The sequence below is a fragment of the Hippocampus bargibanti genome, linkage group LG01 (assembly GCF_051943395.1).
Source record: "Hippocampus bargibanti isolate YZ-2025 linkage group LG01, ASM5194339v1, whole genome shotgun sequence".
Lineage (NCBI taxonomy): Eukaryota > Metazoa > Chordata > Actinopteri > Syngnathiformes > Syngnathidae > Hippocampus > Hippocampus bargibanti.
The window spans coordinates 8,585,190-8,607,023 of record NC_142734.1 but is presented as its reverse complement, the minus strand read 5'-3'; the positions used below and the strand labels follow the sequence as shown (position 1 = coordinate 8,607,023).

General features: G+C 42.4%; 3 protein-coding genes across 5 annotated transcripts in view; 2 read left to right on the top strand and 1 right to left on the bottom strand.

The window, feature by feature from the left end:
• Positions 1-190: 190 nt before the first annotated feature.
• On the bottom strand, positions 191-3,797 carry mul1 (mitochondrial E3 ubiquitin protein ligase 1). 3 transcript variants are annotated; one of them, XM_088994302.1, is made up of 6 exons: positions 3,515-3,610; positions 3,288-3,413; positions 2,643-2,765; positions 2,461-2,548; positions 1,675-1,795; positions 191-1,081 (listed from the first exon to the last, which is right to left on the bottom strand). In XM_088994302.1, exons 3-6 carry the CDS (start codon positions 2,757-2,759, stop codon positions 352-354), a joined length of 1,056 nt encoding a protein of 351 aa, XP_088850428.1. In that variant the 5' UTR covers positions 2,760-2,765; positions 3,288-3,413; positions 3,515-3,610; the 3' UTR covers positions 191-351. The 3 variants fall into 3 exon arrangements, with proteins under 3 accessions (XP_088850428.1, XP_088850411.1, XP_088850420.1); XM_088994285.1 differs by lacking the exon at positions 3,288-3,413 and having other exon boundaries at positions 3,586-3,797; XM_088994294.1 differs by having other exon boundaries at positions 3,288-3,577.
• Positions 3,798-6,066: 2,269 nt separating this feature from the next.
• On the top strand, positions 6,067-12,426 carry fam43b (family with sequence similarity 43 member B). The gene has a single exon (XM_088994237.1). The coding sequence runs from the start codon at positions 10,679-10,681 to the stop codon at positions 11,660-11,662; it is 984 nt and encodes a 327-aa protein (XP_088850363.1). The 5' UTR covers positions 6,067-10,678; the 3' UTR covers positions 11,663-12,426.
• Positions 12,427-14,645: 2,219 nt separating this feature from the next.
• The window catches only part of agmat (agmatinase (putative)), a 35,283-nt gene continuing 28,094 nt past the window's right edge, over positions 14,646-21,834 (top strand). The window contains exon 1 of the mRNA XM_088994200.1: positions 14,646-14,765. The gene's annotated coding sequence lies outside the window, so the exon portion shown is untranslated. The remainder of the gene's footprint in view (positions 14,766-21,834) is intronic.

Genomic DNA, 21,834 nt, shown 5'->3' with positions numbered 1-21,834 from the left:
TATGTACTTTGTAAAAACCATTATCAGCCACTGATAATTGGGTTTTATCATTGTGGTTGTTTTTAGTGCTGTACACTGCATTGCCTCACACTGCAAGCGGTTATATAAATATTCAAGTTGCACGCCACTACAAATTCAACCAGCACATTGTGAATAGACTTCAACTTTTAACAAAAACTTCTCAAAGGCAGATTTTTGATAGCGTTGTATTGCAATTGGTCAGAATGTTTGGTCTGAATTGTATGCAGCCCCATCACTGCCCTCACAAAATCCAACTCGATGATGGAGGCAATTTAGTGCACAGGAAAGAAAACAAAACAAGAGGGCTAATGTACGGCGAGTATGCCCACATTAGATATTGTAGATGAGCACCATCCTGTGGATAGCCGCCCTGCAGATGGGACACGTCTTTGGCTCCGGCAGAGCCTCGTAGCATCTGGTGCACGTGCAAACGTGACCGCATTCCAGAAAGACGCAGGAGCGCTCCTGGAATAAGCAGACGGTGCACTTGCTGGCTTGCGCGCCGCTTTCCTCCAAATTGTGTTCCGACTTATTTTTCTTCTCTTGCTCCTCAAACTCCCGAAGCATTTGCTTCACGCGCTTCTTCTGTCTGTGGCAGACGTACTGCTTCCACAGTAGGTAGACAAAAGTGGAGCAGGCAGCAAGGCCGAAGACGACAGTCAGAATCCTCCACAATCGGACATCTCTCTCCTGCTTTCGCAGAAGAGCGTCGTAGTCCAGCCGAGTGAGGAAGTAAGTGAAGCCTTGCTTAGGAGGCTGCAGCTTAATGATGTTGTTATCCAGCACCAGCTCGCCTACGCCCGTGACGCTCTCACCCACGCGTAACATCTCTTCGGTTTCGTGAATGCCTTTGGGTCGCTCGCCGCTAATGAAGTTACCGATTGCGCTGGACAGGGACTGAACTGCAGGGTGGAAGTTCTCATACGTGGTCTCCAGGTTCAACTCGGCGGCGTCGAGCGGGCGCATGATGCGAACGGTGGCGGCGATGTCATCGTCCTGCGGGCCGAGCGCAAACGGAACGGTGTTGGTGCGCTGGTGGATGACTTTCTGGGTGTTGCTCCTGTGCATAGGAGATGGGAATAAACATCGGGTTTAACAATTCATTCTATGCCGCATTCTCAAATGATATTGCAAATGATACATTAGTTTTTTTCCCCAGTTTTACAACATGGACGTGGTAAAAAATTGAATTAACTCATTCACTGCCAGTGCCGAATGTATTCAGGAATTGAAAATATGACGTGGAGCACCATTCCCGAATTTGTTCAGGTTTTTGTTTTTCTTGGGGGGTGCCGATAAATCGCTGGTCATATCTCTGGCAATGTTTTCCCTCCCACAAGGGGGCAGCATTGGCCTTTTGTAAGGCTGCCCCCATTTCAAGATCAGATAACTACAGATCCATGTAATTTAAGATTTTTTTTTTCTGATGAAAGAAGAGAGTCGAAGGTTTCTTCCGCTGAATTGAATGTTTATGTAGTCCTAACACTCAATATTCTGTGGGTCCTGGAATTTGAGTGAAAATGACAAAAACCCTGGCACTGGAGCGGATGCATTTTAGCACATGTATGGCAGTGAATGCGTTAACATCATCCCATGAATGCAATTTGTTAAAATGAATTGTAACACATTTGACATGCTTGTTTGCCAATTTACCACAGTTGGGTGGTGCGGTTCCACACCATTTTCTCCTCCTTCAAAGTCAATCTCTCAATGACGCCTTTGCAATTGTCGAGAAACTGGCTCGGCAGAGTTTCCTTCACAGACCTCGCCACGCCTGCAAAGGACAGATGGCGACGCGGTCGTCATTCGGTTTGTCGAATGTTCGGTCAGTTCTGGCTGAGGTTGTGTGTGTTGCAAAATTCATATGGCACATGAAGACTCCGAATGCATGAGACATCTCTGTAAGAATGTATTAAAAGGGAGTCAATCTAGTGGGACAGAATGGGACTGTTTTTGGCTAAGTTTATGAGCAATCAAAACAAACAAGAAATAAATACGGTTCCCTTCCTGGCTTGTATTGATCTTAGTTTTACTCTCTGGTGCTTTCTACTATCTGTGACCGCTTCATTTCCTGTACTATATTATAGTTGTCCACGTTAAGTGCTTTGTTACAGCTTCAGATGTTGTTAAAGCACTATATAAATCAATATGTATTGGATTGGATTATATTCTTCATTATTGCAAACCTGTGACAGCCATGTTTGATTGTCATCAACCCAGGTGTGTGTGAATACACATAAGAGGATATGCATAAGTCCTTTTCAGCAGCGTCATTGAACACACAAGGATATGAAGAGGAAGTCCATACTCCCATGAAAGAATTTTCAGTTCAGATTGGAGGTAAAGGTCGCACATCCAAAAGCATATCATGTGGTAAATCACAAAAGTGGCGCAACAAAGTGAAATTGTGGTGCTGCTGTGAATCACCAGTTGACTCACCCTCGACAACAGCGTAAGGGAAACATCTCCCAGGTGTTTCTGACAGGATTATTTTCAAATCCTGGTCAATGGAAACTTTCTTGGCATCCTGTGCACAAGAGACATTTGGGTTGTGTGACTGTGATTGATTCACTTCCATATTGTGACACTGGTGAAGCGTGTGTGTTTTGAATGTTGCGGACCTTCAATTTGGTCACTGTCGCTGCTTTGTTCCTGTACACGTTGTAGAAGATGGCAGTGAGGGCTGAGCTGGTAGCCAAAAGCCCCACCTGTAAAGCCGACGGATTCCAGTCCAGCATCCTGGACTGTCATGACAGAGGTAAGAGCACACATTTGCATCAAATTGGTCTACATTGAAAAGAAATCTCCTGCATGTCCCGCTTTACAGGGGAATAAGCTGCCCCCCACCGCGCCCAAAGTGTCAATTTTGGTTGGCTTGTACATATACACGCAGGTTCAAAATATTGTGGAAAGGTTGTCAGGCAAGGATGACATGTAAAACACTGTCTTCAAATAATGCAAGCACAAGCTTCGATTAAGAAGATATTCTGAAAAATCTGCTTTAAATTCGGGGTTTCATGTGTGTAATTCAATTTTCAGGAGCTGCCGTGAGTTTACCTGCAAGCTCGAAATGAAATTCCCCAAACTAATTGGCCTCTTTTCATACATTAGATCACTTCAATCCATGTCGCACATGCCATGTCGTTTCGATGTGCAATGATATAATTAAAAATTACCGTGGTTTATTCTTTTATTCTTTGTTTTTTAAAACAACAGTATAATACTCATGCGTCAGAGCAATGTGATATGGCGAAGACCGACCTTACCTTTTCATTCCAACAGATATTGGTGGAAGTTTAAAACGATCGACAGTAGTTTCATGTGGAAACGCCGTTTATGGACGCTTTGCTTTCCCTCATTTGAATGTGCTTGCTAGCTTACATGCTAGCTCCCTGAATTCACAATTAACCAGCGTCAGTCCACGACATAACACGCTAGGAACGGTTCCGCTGATTAATATATCTGAGGCATTTCCCAAGCGTCAAGATATTACCAATAAGAACCGTTTGGGTGTCCCTGATGAGGTCAAGGTGGCCTGTGGTCAGCAAAGCTTTGTCAACAAACCTTCAACTGACGTCTTCGCGTTGCCAGATACCTGTGACGTTTTCCAGTCATGTCTTAAAATTGCCGTTAGTTATATAATGTATGATAAGTTTGATGGAACGGACGATGTAATTAATGTAACTATTTCTGCTATACACGTTATTTTTTTGTATACTAATGCTATTTTCCTGCAGATCTAGAGTAAATAATGAAAAAAAATACATATCTGGCAACCATGCCCTTCTCCCCTTTCTCCGCTGGATGTCAGTGTAGTGAGTGCTGAGTTGGATTTTCACGTACGTGAAGTGGGTGCAAAAAATATATTTATTCATTTGATAGTAAGTGGCCCAATCTACTTGTGGAGATAAATGACTGACATACGTAAAAATGGTAATCCAATTATTGCACTTAATTAAACGAAAAAGTACGGAGTCTGAAATGTTAAGTTAAAATGCCTTTTTTACTTGAATATTTCCAACATCCGTTTTGATTAACCAAAAATACTCCTCAATACTTCTCAATGTATCTGGTGCTTGTGATGAGAACAAGTAGAACATTAGTTGTGTTAAATTCATACTGTCCCTTTATCTAATTTATAACGGACTATTTTATAACAGACCTTGGGCGATTTAGGTGGTGTACTTCCGCCTTCATCAGAGTGACACTCTGATGAAGGCGGAAGTACATGCCGAAACATGTCAGGTAACTGAACCACACACAACGCCACTGTCTGTCATTAAAGAATCTGTTATAAATTAAGTCGATTATGATGTTGCATTTTCCATGAAAACAGCATGTGATGATTCAATAGTTTTGCTGACATTGTAAGATGACAATTGAATAGCAAAATTAAGGGGGCAAGTGGGGACTTATTTTCTTTTCGGCTTTTCCCTTCAATGCGTCGCCATAGCGAATCTCCCTTGGTGATATCTTCCGCAAATTTGGAATTCATTTTCACTGCTTCGCGGATGACACCCAGCTCTACCTCTCCAGTAAACCCGACGCCTCTCTTCCACCTGCATCCCTTACACTTTGCCTCTCAGAAATCAAATCCAGGTTTTCTCATAACTTTCTCAAACTAAACAGCGAAAAAACTGAACTTCTCCTTGTCGGTACAAAATCCACCCTTCACAAAGCAAACCGTTTCTCTCTCACCATTGACAATTCTACCGTGTCCCCCGCCCTTCAGGTTAAGAGCCTGGGTGTCATCCTTGATAGCACACTATCTTTTCACTCCCACATAAATAACATAACCAGGTCTGCATATTTTCACCTCCGCAATATCAATCGTCTCCGTCCCTCTCTCACCCCTCACACCACTGCTATCCTTGTCCACAGTCTCGTCACCTCCCGTATCGATTATTGTAATTCACTTCTTTTCGGGGTCAATCAAAAATGTCTCCATAAACTCCAACTAGTCCAAAATTCCTCAGCCCGGATCATCACAAAAACCCCCTCATTTCACCACATCACTCCTGTCCTGCAACAGCTCCACTGGCTCCCTGTTAAACTCCGTATTGAATTCAAGATACTTCTGTTTACATTTAAAGCCATCCATAACTTCCCCCCCCCCTATCTGTCTGACCTAATTCAAATCTCCGTTCCTACTCGGGCCCTCAGATCCTCTTCCTCCCTCCACCTCTACACACCCTCTGCCCGTCTCACAACGATGGAGTGCAGAGCTTTCAGCCGCTCCGCTCCTAAACTCTGGAACTCACTTCCACCCAACATCCGCAACATTGACTCCCTTCCTACTTTCAAATCTCACCTGAAAACCCACCTGTTTAAACTTGCTTACATGGTCTAATTTATAATGCTGTTTTATTATTTATTGTTTTATGCATGATTTTACTGTTTTGTGTGTTGTCTTTGTTGTAAAGTGTCCTTGAGTATTCAGAAAGGCGCTTGTAAATTAAATGTATTATTATTATTATTAATCAGTGTCCTCCATCTTCAGAGGTTTGATTCACGTGTTTATTTTCAATCATCGGCACAGCAACATTCAAAAAAGCAAAACTACAAGTGGGGACAACATGGTAAATTAGCTAATGTTACAACTGCAAAATACGCTCTGCCTGGGGTTTTCAGACTAAATAAAGAGCACGTGAATTTTTGAAGATCGGAAGCTGGTGTTTGTTTGAGCTAGCAGCCAACATTAAATTATTCTCTTGAATACATTCATGATTGAGAGAATATCTCGCTTCTCAAAATCAATTGCTATCTGTGTTAGTGTTTTGTCCAACTCATAAGGAAGCAATGATATGATCAAATCAATTAGCCACTGTTAACTTGTGGGACATACAGAGAAAAAGATTCTGCAGTGATCTCAGAACTTCTCTATTCTAGTTGTATTAAGTTCACGTTGTCTACTTGATATCTTTTCTGACAGTGTATTTTAGGTGTTCAATTACCTGACATGTTTCGGCGTATACTTCCGCCTTCGTCAGAGTGTGGAAGTATACGCCGAAACATGTCCGGTAATTGAACACCTAAAATACACTGTAAGAAAAGAATCCGTTTTAAATTACTTTTCTATTCTGCTTGTAGTCATGCATGTGTGAAATTTGGGAACTGTGATGCATTGCTGTGATATGGTGCGTTGCCATATTAGCCCTGCTGTTTTTGACACTCGGGCCTGTCCACAGATTTTCTTAGCATCAGCATTTGAAAGGGAAATGCACTACTGAATCCAATTCTTGAGAGGGGTGGAAATAGCAAACCGATTTAAATTTTAAACATTCACCTAAACAAAATACAGTGAATAATTTTCATGAATAACATTGCAATGACAGTACAATGACTGCATGCTCAATGTTTTTGCTTTTGCATCTCCTCTGGCTGGATGAGTCTGACATGATCAGCCTGACGTGTGAATATTAGACCTTTCAGAATCTGTCTGACACGAGGAGGTGTGAACTTCTTATGACCTCAAAACATCTGCAGGCCTTTTGCTGTTTTTGTTTGATTCAGATAGCTTTCAAATCTTGTAGTATAGCTCCTACTGTGGGTTAAAGAAAAGAGAAATGCAACTATAGTTGTGGATAGATGTCAGGAAGGGCATCCGACGTAAAAGCTTGGCCAAAACAAACATGCGGATCAAACCTCTAAAGATGGGGGACACTGATTTGCTGTGGCGACCCCGTCAAGGGAAAAGCCGAAAGGAAAAGAAGAAGAAGATGCTTGTTTGCATTTTGATGACCGTCGGGTTTGACTTAAATGGAGCATGGAACCCAGTGGATACTCCGAGATGAAGTCAATGTTCGCATGCCCATCACTCAAACTCCTTATACAGATACTTGGTATATATGCATTTTTCTTATCCATGATGATTATTTGTTGCATAGATTCCACTCAAATATTTAAAAGCAATGTATATGCTATAAATTAGTTTTTGGATGACATAAAATGAAACCATAGTGCACTATGCTAAATGTTTCACGATGAATGGGAATGGATTGGATTAGTGTTTGAGTCTCCCAGTGGAGAAATTTAATTCACAGCAGCAAACTGAGGAAAGGAAGGGAAGAAGTAGAACAACAAAATACAGAATCTGCCGTAAAGGCGACAGCCATCTTGAAGTCAAAACAAAACAAAATAACAAATAATGTGACACGACACAAAAGACACAGACAGTCATTCAATCTTAAGCACTTTCTGCACCCTCTTTGTTGTATGAAGCAGTTCTAGATGAAAGAGGAGAGGGTCAAAGCATCCTTTTCACCCGTGAATCAGGGAAGTCATGGTGCAATGTGCACGTCTGCTACAACCTAAATGTTGACAGGAGATGTGAGACAATCTGTTTTCGTCAATGGATGCTACAGCTTCGTGTTTGCTTTCAATATTTAGCTTGTAGTAGACATGCACATTCCACCATGATGTCCCTGATCCACTGCTCAAAAGAACGCTTTGATCTTCTCTTTCATCTAGAACTGCTTCATGTCACAAAGAGTGGCTGCCTTTTCAGCAGCTCCTGTATTTTGTCTACTTTTTTCTTTCCTTTCCTTTTCCTTTCATAACTGCTGTGAAATGTAAATGTCTCCACTGCGAGACGAATAAAGGTACATCCAATCCAAACAAAGCTTTAACATCCATTGATGAAAAGAGATTGTCTCATATCTCCTGTCCCACATAAATCTGCTTCAATTCCAAGCCGCGACAGTTCCACACACGCATCGGCGCTCTGCGCGGACGCTCCTTTCTTCTCATTGCGGGCTCCTCAAGCCATGCATCCATCCAGCCGCAGACTATCCAACAGCACCGACCTTTCTGTGAAAATAAAGGTTCAAAAAAGCACAATCGCATTACAATTATTTTTGACGAATCACAGTGTTATACAGCGTTACACGCTAAAACAAATGAAATGATGGAGATTTTACATGATCTCAGGTTGGAACAGATTTTTTTTTTTTTGCTTTTTTTAAGGCTCCCAAAAAATATCAGTCAACATTTTTTTCTGCCATCAAGTCCAATTAAGAAAACAAAACTTAACATCGTACTGGCAACTTGGGCATATGATGTTTGCTGTCCCACACAAAACAAAAAAGGAAAGGTTGCAGGAATTAATTAGTGTTATTTATACACATCGTGTTTATTTGACACACACACACACACACACACACACACACACACACACACACACACACACACACACACACACACACACACACACACACACACACACACACACACACACACACAGACACCGAAAGTAAGCCCCCAAAACCACCTCTCAGTAGCAATGTGACTTTTGTGCGCTTCCCCAAGCGTTGACCTTACTTTTAATCATTGCAATGCAACGTTAAATTTGCTCTTTGAGTTGGAGCATCGGTCTTCATTACTGTCGGCTAATTGGTGGATCTTTTTACTTGACCGTAGAAGGTCATTAGATCCCTCAATGTGGTACAGCACTCCTCTGATAAATGGTAAGCATTGCACTGACTGAAAGAGTGCTGAGCTGCACATCTCTCTCTATTATATCATCGTAAACAAAAGGCCAGAGTACGTAAGTAAAATTGGGTTCCACCACTGACGCTTGTAAATTGCTCCTTCCTCACAGACCCTCGGCAAAACCTTTCCAGGCCTTTTTAATAGTGAAAGTAGTGTCTTTCATGATGGAATGCATTTATCTCCGGATCATCTTCTCTTGCGCACGTAACCGAGCAGCTTGCAATCTCACCATCCCCCTCACAACAGACATTAATCATCCTAGCCAGAGGTGGGGTACTCTCATAAGACCCCTTTCATTGATTATATCGCACTACTGTGTGATGAAGAGCCTGACTCAGTGATGACGGCCTCGCTCGGAACATCTTAACAAACACAGCTCCAAAAGTGGTCTTGTGGAAAAACACATTCGGGAAGTGGATGCTTCACACTAGCATGATTAAAAAGAATGAATCAGCGTATTTATGTTTGTTATGAATTATACTATAATAGATTAGATTAGATTAGATTAATTTATTCACTGCCATCCCCAAATGTATTCAGGAATTGAAAGTATGACGTGGAGCACCATTCCCGAATTTGTTTGGGTTTTGGTTTTTCTTGCGGCGGTGCCAATAAAGCACTAGTCAGACCTCTGACAATGTTTTCTCCCTTCCACGAGGGGGCAGCATTTGCCTTTTGTACATCCGCCCCCATTTCAAACTCAGATAACTCCAGCCCCATATAATTTAGGAATTAACTCTTTTTTTCTGATGAACGAAGAGAGTCTCAGGTTTCTTACACTGCATTGAATGTTTCTGTAGTCCTCAAACTCAATATTCTGTGGGTCCTGGAATGTGAGTGAAAATGACAAAAACTCTGGCACCGGAGTGGACACATTTTTGCACATCATCTGGCAATGAATGAGTTAACCTTTATTAGTCTGATAGTGGAGAAATTCACAATTCAAATTACAAAGGACTTGTTTTTTTTAACTCCTGAGCTACCACAAAATGACTTGTTGGTGATACGTCTCCCCAAAAAATATTCTCAGGAATTGTCACAAAATTTGGATATCACTCAACTGATATCACTGCAAAATATAAATGACAACTATTTTATGACATTTACAGTTGTTTTATATGGAAACAAATATTGGTCAATACTCAAGTTTTTTTTAAATTGCATTCTAAAGGAAAATTAATGACCTGGCATCTAAATGGACATTTTTAACCCATTTGATTATTCCTCTGTCAGTATTGCAACAATTCTTTGGAATATGGGTGTTTGTAACACATTTCGCCAAAAGTTTGGACATTTTGAGCATGAAGGGTTGTTTGTTTCTGTGTCCTGCGATTGGCTGACAACCGGTTCAGGGTGTCCCCACCTCCTGGCCAAAGACAGCTGGGATAGGTTCCCGCAGGACAGCATCCTTCGCGACCCTAGTGTGCGGTTCAGAAAATGACTGAATTAATGAATGAATGTTTAAGTTGTGCTAGAAAGGTTTCAGGTGGTCAGGAACAGTGACACTGTCCTCTGTTTCGCAGTTGGAAATAAGAAGCGAACTGTTAAATATCACCTTTGAAATCCTTGCTGATCTGTGCAAGTCACACAGTCACTGGTAAATTGTGCACACTGAACAATAATGTTGAAGTGTTTGTAATAGATACTGTGTGTGACATGTCAAGATTCTTTACAAATGTGCTGCTCTCCCAAACAAGAGATTGTTTCATGTTTAATAAAGCAGAATACAGAAGTAGTCACACGGATGTCATTAAACCCCCCTCGAGAATTCCCGTAGACGATGGATCCTCTGCTTTATAGGAGTCATAAATACAGCGATAGCTCCATGCAGGGCTGGACAGCTCAGTAATGCTTCCGAGGGGAACCATTTGGAAGCCAAACAAAGGCGGGGAGGGCTGTGCACGCTCGGAACGCCCGGCTCGGCGCATCATGATGCAAACAGCACAGGATAAAAAAGAAAGAGGAGGCGAGAGAAGGAGGAGCGAGGAGGCAAGCAGACCGACTGAGCCTGGTTGGCTCTCAGTCACTCTTCTGTGTTGGGCAAAGCAGCTTCTCTATCGGTCCTCTCTCGCTCGCTCTTTCTCATCGACGCTCAGCCTCCAGTTTATACAGTCTGAGCTGAAAAGTGGCAAGCAAGGGGCACAGGAGCTCCGCCTGCTGCCACGCCATGCTACCCTGGAGGAGGAATAAGTTTGTTCTGGTGGAGGATGACCATAAAATGAAAGCCAAGAGTCTCGGAACAGGACTGACCTATCACTCCATTCTTTCATCTCTGCTGCGCTCCTGTCCTGACTTGCTGCCCGACTGCCCCTTCGATTGGGTCGGAAACATCTTTCATACCAAACGCCAGAAAGTGGAACTAAACCGAGAGGAGCCCGTGTACAATGTGCGCTATCTGGGAAGTGTGGTCACCATCACAGCTAAGGGGGAAGGTTGCACGCAGGAAGCGGTGGCCAAGATCTGGGCAAAAAGCGGTTATGGGGAGCAGAGCCTCAAAATGAGGTTGGCCGTGGGACCGCATGGAATCCGCATGAGTGCGGACAAATCGGGGAAAAAAAGTCCCGTTCATTTTTACTCCCTGAGCAGGATCACCTGCTGTACAGCGGACCCGTGGCGGCCCAAGATCCTGGCCTGGATCTACCGGCACCAGATTAAGAACATGGCCGTCGTCCTTCGTTGTCACGCTGTCCTGGTGAGCAAAGCAGAGAAGGCCCAAGCCATCGCGCGAAGCCTCTACCAGCACGCCACTTCCGCATTCAGCGAGTTTAAACGCCTCAAGCGCCAGAGTGACTTTCGGCATTGCCGGCAGCAGCTGCTAGGGGAGGAGGCGGTGCCGCTGATGCCCCTGCGGAGGCTGCTGAATGGGCACTGCCACTATAGGTCCGACGCGCCTGGAAGTGCGACTCGTCTCTGCTCCATCACAGAGGAGGAAGAGGACGATGATGGCTGCGACAACCAGATGGCGAAAGCCCAACGACCTTTGGAGACGGCGCCCAAAAGCAAGCGGAAGGTTTTTACCACAAACACAGACCCAACGCAGTTACTCTCCCAGCTGGATCTTCGGGATATTGCTAGACTGGAGCAGTGCCAAATCAACTTTGTCAGTGAGAATAATAACAATACATTCACGTTTATAACCTCACTGGTGTGATTGTGAACAGGGAACAAATGGATATCATTCTTTTGTTCACTAGACTTCGTCCTTTCTCCCTCCTTGAAATGTGTTCACAAGCGTCCGTTCAGCGGGCTGGTTTCGCGCGAGGGCACTTTGCATCCGACCGGATGGCTTTGACGCCGGGGCGCCAGATAGATTGTAGTGAGTCGGGGATGTTTACAAGAACAGTTTCTCATACACAACCCTTACAAGCACAATGACAAATATCGCTCTTCAACAACATGAGATGACGTATGGTCCCATACCTTACTTTTGCTTAGGCAATGGGGGTGTTTGTATGTTCTTATCGTATTTCTAACTTGACAATCCTAACTGATGTTCCGAAGTTTGTGACAGATTTATTAAGGAGGGAAGTGATGGATTAGGACGCAAGCCATTGATGGGACATCTTCATCAATGCCCTTGTCACCGTGTTCATCATTTATGCATGATGTGTCAACTGTAACCTTTCCCGTTGAGCTCTTGTCTTTAATCATGTGACACCTTCAAACAGAACACTGTGATAAACGTGCAAGCAGGACATCCCGAAAAGTCCCATTTATGGTGCTCAGGTAAATTTCAGTCTGTCCTGATTGTGCTCTAGCATGTTTCTTTCCACATTGGCACTTACATCACTGCAGTTGAAAGACTCGTTTGGAGAAGAGTTTTCCTTTTAATTCTGTTCATACCCACTGACATCATTGTGTTGTAAGAAATACAGGTGTAAAGAGATTTATTTTCAAAATATGACAAATAAAAAGTTCCCTATGATTCCTTGGAGAGGTCAAAAGCGTGACTCAAATGCAACCGCATGTTTCCGATATGAAGATGCACTTCAACCCTTCAATTCAAATACTCATATGCAACTACATATTTAAATCCCTGAGCTATTAGACAGTAAACTGACAAAATGCAAACAGAGATTGTAAATCGGAAATCAGCCCTAATGTTGGCTTCCATGCCGCTCATACTGAAGGCGGTTAATTCATCACCAGATGGAATTGTGCAGAGAGAGAACATAAAGAACCCGTCACAGCAGTTTGGCTGTCGGCGTCTGACGTCGAAGTTGTCTCCAAAATCAGGATGGTGACTCACTCACTATCAGTTTTTGCCACTAACATCTGCATTTTGTTGACGACAAAGCCTTTACGCCGTGTTTCCTGAATCTCGCTCAAGCAGCAGGTAGACATTGCACCCCTGTATTTGATTTTGCTGGATCCACATTATTTTTCCTCTCGCCGCAGCATGCCAAAAACATTACGGTGGCACCTCCTTCTCTGTTTCAGAACACCAGCCTCAGGTCAGAGTGCAGTAGAATGTAGTGCTTCGTTTCACGCCCGGACCACAGACTGTCACACGCGGGGGTGGAAAGTGATTGGCAGAATGACTGCCAAACACTCATCATCCTTATTGTGGAAAAACAGGACAAACTACACACAAAATACCACACATCGTAACAAAAATTGTTAGTGAAGGGATTTCACCCACGCCATGGTGGTGTAGCCTCAGGGAATAATAATAATACTTTTCATTTATAAGTCCTCTGTTCCCCCCAACCTTAGAGCAGGGACCTAAGGTCACCTCTGGACAGTAAGGATATACTGTTTATATAGGATATACTGTATATATAGGGCCAAAGCTACCAGCAAAATTTTAGTTAGCTGACGAAGCCTCTTGGATGAGAAGCGAAACATTCGGCACCTTCAAAGAAATACAGATGACGGCTGAAGAAACCTTTTCATCGATGGACCACTGCTGTACGACTAAGAGCTTACTCAGACGAAATGGCACAAGGTGTTCCAGATAGGTTAGTCAACCTGTGTCACAACAGATACATTGAAAGCCAAGGTACAATTTCCAATATTTCCCATTCACAATTTATAAGCATGTCTACAAAGTGATCCGTCACAATTGGTTTCATTCTTTGTGTGAGAAGAGGTGAGTGATGTGCCTGGACAACTGCTCCACAATTAGCATCTGATAGTTCCTAGTCACAAATTATAATACCGGAGCAACATCTCTACTTGGCAAAGACGGGAATTGAAAACCGTATTATTCTTTTTGAAAAGTGACTTAATTCTTCAAAGTATTCAAAACACTTAACAGAAAAAACTATTGCAAATTTAGCTTTGCTTAGACATCTTATCTGTGTCACATTTTCCCAAGGCTAATTCACCGATTGTCTAAGTTAAATAAACCTCAATTTCATGTTATTTGAATAAGATATAAGACCCACACACACACAAACATTACGCAGACCAATCCCCAACCTCCTACATCTCAAACCTGAAGGGCCAGTGCTTGTGGATACACTTATCTTTATTATTGCGTTTGTGTGTGGCAACTCTGCTTGCGTTTCACAATCAGCCTCCGCATACTTAGACTGCGGCTCTGTCTCCGTGACGCACTTCACTGGCTTCCTTCAGTTCTCTCAACACTCTTCTGACAGTCTCAGTGTCTAACTGCTTGATAATCATCTACATCAGATCAGGGGTACTCAGTAGCCCGTGAACTGGACCCAAGTCAAGCATGGTCATAGGCATGTTAATAATTTAGATTTTTACGTTAGTGCACAATGCATTATTATTATTTATCATTATGTTTTTGTTCTTTTGACTTCATGACGACGCCGCGAGAGTGGCTGCCTTTCCAGCAGCTCATGTGTTTTGTTTTTCTACTTTCATTCCTGTCATCACTTTGCTGCTCTGAAATTTAAATTTCTCCACTGCGAGACTAATAAAGGCAAATCCAAAATCCAATTATATGCATACCTTTAGTTTTACTTTCCCAAAATAAGTATCCTACTACATTAATATAACAAAGCAAATCCCATTTTACCTACGATTGTGCGTGACCTGCATCACCGGAAGTTGCTAGCTGTTAGCAGTCTGCACTTGCATTTTCTGATTAGAGCTGTTGCCAAACATCTTTTTCATATTTATTATTCTCATTCTATGTTAATTTGATGTACACATCACAGATCGCACTGGCAAAGAATGGGGATCTGAAGATTGCCAGCAGAATTTTTTTAAATGGACGTTGTTGCATTGAAGACGTTGCCAAAGTGAGTCCCATGCCGCCGTAACAGGTCTTGACTCAGGTAGGCACTGATTTTTTTTCCAAAACGTACAAGCTCTTGTATTGACATTTCTCCTTTCGTCCTGTTGCTTATCATGGCACGTGTGTGTGCGTGTTTATGTGCACAAGCAGTTACGAGTCAATCATAGGAGGTCGGTTGCTTAACAAGTGTTCATGTTTCAATTTGCGACCAACGGGTGGCACAATAGGGCCCACTTGCAGCTGCACAGGTGTTTGTCGTTTTAGTCAGTGGCAGTTAAAAGGACTCCCGGCACGACCATTCAGGGTCAGGTCATTGTTTGTTTTACCCTGTCAGCTTTGTTTTGTCTTGTCATGTTTTACTCATGGTTTTGTTTGCTACTTTGGACCATTCTGTTCTGATGACTTTACTGTTTGATATTTTATTCCTGCTGACTTTAGTTAATACAATTTGTCAAATACACCCTCCTGCCTGCATTTTTAGGGTCCACCACATTGCAAATCGTGATCTAGGGTAAAAAAATCTGATCTATCTGGTTGAGACATAGTACATACTGTCTTTTATCTGCATTTTGATAAATAGACACAATTCAGAGTAGAGAAACACGCCACATTTCAGCAAACGACTCCCCAAAATAACATTAAAGTTCATAGGCTTTTGATGGAGTCTTGCTTGGTTTTAGGGTTGTGGTAAGGTCAACAGCATTCGCTAGAATTGCGTTGGATCTGCTGCTGGAAGAAAGGCCATTGGGCTCAGCCATACTCTCATTAATTAAGTGAATTCATTCTTTTCTTGAAATTATCCAGAGAAATCTACTGGCCTTATTTAGGAATGTTTGCATGCAGAACTTGACAGAACAGCAGAGGTGCTTTCATGTCACCATAACTCTTGGGCAAAGATGAGGGAGCCGATGGTTGCAGTAATGTGCACCCTGGGCTTTACAACAACCTCTTCAAGCCTCACCACCAAATGCTTTGTTGTGACACATTGTTAGCCACAGCGTACAGCCGTACACGGTACGGCGAAATGGATTCCTGTCTTAGATACAATCGGGCATTGCAATATACAATCATGTATTCCAAAATAATGTGCCATTGGCAGAGCAACACGCAGTGCTTCAAAAGGATAAGTGGCAGCATCATTGCAAGTGGCATCTCATTTCCTCCCAAAGTGTAATTTTCAATCAGTGGTAAATAATAAGACCGTGGGGAGACACTACTTGAAATGCAAATATAATTAGCTGCTTTTTGAATTATTATTTTAAATTAGTCACAATGTGAACACACTCAACTTGAACCAGCCGATCACAAAAATGTGACCCAGACATGTAGTGAATTGACATTTAGCCGCCAATTCTACATCCTTGGGCAGGTTTTTCAAGGGTGCGTTGGAGTTTCCAAATGTTTATGTCTTATCGAAGGTGCTTCGGAATTATGAGGTACAAACTCCGGGCTGGTTGATCCATGTACAACAAATGTCGGCTGGTTGAAGTGGTTGGGGAGACTGGGAGCTGGGCTTCCATCGCTGAAGCTCTTTACCCCAATGCTCGTACAGTGATGCGTCGGTTTACGAAACCCTTGGCTTACAAACTTTTCGGTTTACGAACATTAAATTTATGAAGATTTTACCTTGGCATACAAACTTTTTTCGGTGGCGTTTACAGATAGAGAGAGAGTGAAGCCGTTCTCCAAAAAGAAAATGGCTGCTGAGTTTTTTTTTGTCCTCTATTCCCCGCCCCCAGTCTTTGGTTAAAGCCACGTGATTGGTCAAGAACGCAGCAATGAGGGGAGGTGGTTTAAAAATTAGAGACAGGCAGACGACAGTGAGAGAGTTTCAACTTTGATAATTCAAAGGCGGAGTGTGGACTGCAAGGTTAAAATATCCCATCAATCAGGCTCCACAAACAACCCGCACAAGCCATCTGTACACTTGATGCAAAAAACTATCAACCCAGCTAAAGAGAACACAATTGATGAGGAACTAGATAAACCAACCACAGAGAAAGCATCTACAAGGGATCATTCCTCAAGATGCTGAAAGAAGGCTACGTTCCTCATCAAGTGTTTACTGCTGAGGAAACCGGCCACTCCATTTCATCAAGCCATCAACGACCATCACAAAGGTAAATAAAACAACTTTATTATACAGTAAAGTTTATTTGTTTAATTATAATACGATAGCACATTTATTATACATAAAATAAGGTATATTTTGTGTAGTTTTAAGTCTTAGAAAATTATGTTTTATCGGGACCTGGGAACGGATTATTCTCATTTTAATGGTTTCCTATGGGAAATTAATTTTTGGGGTACACACTTTTTGCCTTAGACACTCTGTCTGGGAACCAATTAAGTTTGTAAGCCAAGGGATCACTGTACTTTAGAATAACAGAAGATGATGGATGGATAGTGTTATATTACTGCATAAAAGTACGACTACAAATGCATCAAAAATGAGCAGTGTCGTCAGATTGGGCCTGGGGAGTTATTTTGCAAAGCATACTCACATTTTGACAATGCAATGATGTGAAATTTGAATGTTTGATGCAAATGACCCCTGGACATGTTTTTGGAAACATTACAAAACAACATGAGTCATAAGTAAATCATTTCAGGCATATCAAACAAGCTTGCGGCAGCTTCTGTGAGAGGAGCTGCAAAATTTCCAAATTACAAATGAGACCTGCTGTGTTCTGCTGGTCAGCAACACTGTCAAATTACTGTTCGGGTGGAGGATGATCTACGGTAGGCATAAATAGCACAAGGTGCCCTATATGTTTCATAGTTATATTCATCGTCTTTGTTTTCCGTGCAGTTGCAACTCAGCAAAATGCAAGAAACATATTGAAGTTGTTCGATAAGCCCTTAGAACCCAAATGGTTTTTTTTAGCTTGGGTGCCTTTGACCAAAGTTGTGAAATCACGAGAACCTGTTATAAGTCAAGGTCATCAGACATTTGCCACCGAACACCAAGAATAGATTAAAATACACCAAAAAAGTCCAAGATGAGTATTTAACTCATTCACTGCCAGACGATGTGCATAAATGTGTCCACTCCAGTGCCAGGGTTTTTGTAATTTTTACTCAAATTGCAGTACCCATAGAATTTTGAGTTTTAGGACTACATAAATATTCAATGCATCGTAAGAAACCTTCAACTCTCTTCCTTCATCAGAAAAATGAGTTAATTCCTAAATGCTATGTGTCTGCAGTTATCTGAAGTTGAAATGGGGTCACCTGTACAAAAGGCAAATGATGCCCCCTCGTGGGAGGGAAAACATTGGCAGAGGTCTGACCAGCTCTTTATCGTATCCTCCCCCGCAAGAAAAACCAAAACTCAAACAAATTCGGCAATGGCGCTCCACGTCATGCTTTTCAATACCCGAATACATTTGGGTATGGCAGTGAATGAGTTAAAATGGTTAATGATGTAGCATACAAATGAAAAACTGAATGATTTGGTCTTTCTCCATTGCAGTGGATGTGTAGATGTTTGTTTCACACATTTCACATGGCTTCTTCATGAAAATCATCAATGTTCTGGCTGTATTCCACCAACCTGGTTACGGAGTGGGAAAGAGAACTGTTCTTGTCACTGTGATCAAAAGAGGTTCCACTTCATCATTCTAACATCAGTACATTTAACAGTGTCAGCTCTTCACGTGATTGTCTTCGGCTGGCATGAGAGAACTCTTACAGATGAAGGCCTGCATTGCCATGACAACAGTATTGCCAAAGTGAGAAGTTTTGCCTTTGAATTTTGCAGAATGAGAAGAGTGTAGGCCGACTGTACATGCCAACGCTGGCAGTCTGCAGTGTATTTAAACGCCACTGTCACATGCATGACAATTAGAATTTTCAATGAATGAATATGTAACATCATTAGTGTTTTTTTTCCATCTTTGATCATATTTGTCACTCTGGTTCACACCTGGTGCCATTTTTATCATTCCACATGATTTTTTTTCCTGTCTTCGGGCCTTGTTTTATGTGTTTACATCTTGAATGTCCATGTGTGATTTTCCCGCCCTGAAGGGGACGCTTGCAGTTTACATGACTCTTGTTAAGCGAGAGGAGCAGATGGCTATTGGAAGGTGCCTGTTGGGCTTTCACATTTTTAGGCCTGCTGGAATGACATCAGAAAAGCTTGCTGTTCTCTTGTTCAAGAGAAACAACATGCAAATTGAATGATTGCATTCTCAGGTGAAACTGAAGGAAAAAAAGTCCGAGTTGTGTTTGAGATTTTTTGATCTATCTATCCATCTATCCATCTGTCCATCTATCCATCCATCCACCCATTATCTGCCTATCATCCATCCATCATCATCCACCCATCATCATCATCTACCTATCATCATCAGAATCAGAATCAGAATCAGAATACCTTTATTCGTCCCGCAATGGGGAAATTTGCAGTCCACAGCAGCAATTGAAGAGGGATGGGGTTGGGGTGGGAGTGAAAGGATAGAAAACAAGATATTCTAAGCATAACAAAATAAAAATGTCAACTGTATACTGTGCAAATGTAGATGTGCAAAAACCGTTCTATAAACAAGACTGTACATAGTGCAGAATCAAGAAATGCATTTAGATATATTGCAACAACCCATATTTACAAGTGTCCAGTTTTTTTTTTTTTTTTTTTTCACATGTGATCATTGGGAATTGTGAAGCCTGACAGCAGTCGGTAGGAACGAGCGGCGGTACCTCTCCTTCTTGCAGCGCGGGTGTAATAGTCTCTGGCTAAAGGAGCTACCCAGAGCTGTCAGGATGGGCAGGAGGGGGTGGGAGGGGCTGTCCGTCATAGCTTTTAGTTTAGCTAGCGTCCGTCTGTTGCCCACCTCCTCTAGAGAGTCCAGCGAGCAGCCCACGACAGAACTGGCCCGCTTGACAAAGCGCTCCAGTCTTTTTCTGTCCCGGGTGGTGATGCTGCCTGACCAGCAGACAATGCCATAGTGGATGGCTGATGCCACCACAGATCTTTAGGAGTGACCCCTGAACTCATCATCTACCTCTGTCCCTTTTTGATCATCCATATCATCATCATCTATCTACCTACCTACCTATCAGAATCATCTTTATTGCCAAGTATGTAGAACACACAAGGAATGTGTTTCCGGTAGAACACGCTGCACTAGTATCATCATCAAAAAGGTGCAAAGAGGCACTATACAGTTCTATTTGGGTGACTGTTTAAAGAGCTAATGGCTTGAGGGAAGAAGCTGTTTAAATGTCTGCTGGATTTGATGTGTATCCATCTGTCTGTCTGTCTGTAAAAAGCAACAGCTGGAGCCAGTGACGCATATTTGTCTCTTCGAGTGGCACATAATGAAGTCGCTTGGAGGAAATCAAGCACAGCATGAGGGATATTTTCTTTGTTTTTATTTGCCTTTCTTAGACAGGCACGTAAAAGCTTGCTTTTGTGTAGTAATTATTCGAGGGAGTGTTTGTCAATTTCTGTCCAACTCTCGTCGACAGTTTTGGGCGCTGTGAGCAAAATCCCTAAGTGACAAGATGCGTACTTGCGTGTCATGTTCATCGCAGGCTGTGCGTAAATAAGTGATGAGCAGCGCTAGCCGAGAAAGGGAAACATAGTTTAAAAAGATGAAGGTACAAATAATTGAATCAAGTTCTCTCCCCGGCATCACCTTTGTGTCATGTAATATGTAGTATGTTTAAGACATTTACGCTTAACTCAAGTGGAGTGCTTTAAGGTGTTGTCGAATGCTGCTCCAAACAACACGTCCTTCTCATCTATAATGTCGCAATGCTCTAAAATGCACCCTTTGCTACACCACCTGATCATACAGGCATCCTTGATAATTTGAGCTCCGCTGCATTTCCTTCAGGTTCAATTGAGATAATAGTCTCTTCTCCCCAATAAAAGTGAAATGAGTGTCAGTTTTATCCATGCCAGGGACAAATGGGTTCCAGCTGAGAGATTATTTTGTGTGCACACTTGATAGTGTTATATTTTATGACTCAAAAGATGAAGAACATGAAATGAAAGAGTACAAGGGAGTTTTAAGAGTCATCATTATCATTAGGGAATGAAAAAAGGGAAAGAAAAAGACAAAAGCAAAAAAAAAGGCACCTCTCTGTAAGAATAGGTGAGGATACTGTGAAAGGCTTCGCTCTGAAATAAATTAGACCCAAATGGTTCACAGTGTACCTGACCGCAGAAGCACAGCGATGATGTAATTGCCTGGAAGCGGAGGCATCACCGAGGGGCTATAAGCAACCTTGCAGCTACAAGCTCTTTCGTTGGTTGTTGACAAGGTTTTCGACAATGTTCAGGCGGTATAGCCTGCCGTTTCCCAGCCTCACGTTGCTTCCCCAGAGATGCAGAGCCAACATCCATTCATCGAGCTTGCCGTAATTTCTGCGGCAGTCGTATCAAAGCCTGGCAGCAATTGAGGGTCGCCTAATCTCAAAGCTTTCAACAATGTGTTGGACCTTTCAAGCCCCCCAAGCTAGAGTTTGTCTTTGCGGGACAAGTTGTCCCGATCCCTGGGGACAGAAGCTAGATCTGGCTTCATTTGAAAGTAATGCATCCTGAAACTGTCTCTCTGGTGAGAACCGACCCTGGAATGTGTGCTTGTCTATAAAACAACACATTTTTACTGTCATTGTCAATGACCAATTCTACACAAGACTGAACTGTGTTTGTCGTTCTACGAGGCGGCAATCTCTTACAGCCTGCTCACTCTTGAAAGTCTACAACATTTAGAAACAGTTTGTTTTGTTACATCTTCTTTAAATAAGCAAGGAGTCAACGCCGCAAACTATGATGTGTGTTTCCAGATACGCCCGGCAAATGCAGGAATGCCTTCTCTGAAAGTTGGTTTTTGACACAGTCAAACAGAAATCTTTGTTGGAAAATATTTGTTTGTGTTCTGTTTTGCTGGATGAAACGAGTACTAGATAAAATAAAGAGTTCATTCATGAAAATGTAACACTACAAGTAGTCAAGGCATGACCCATTAAAAGTGTGCTAAAGTGACTTGAGGAATTGCTGTAAAACAACAGCACTGGTGTCAAAGTCAAGGCCCCGGGGGCCAAATCTGGCCCGCCACATTATTTTATTCTGCCCAGGAAAGCAATTTAAGCAT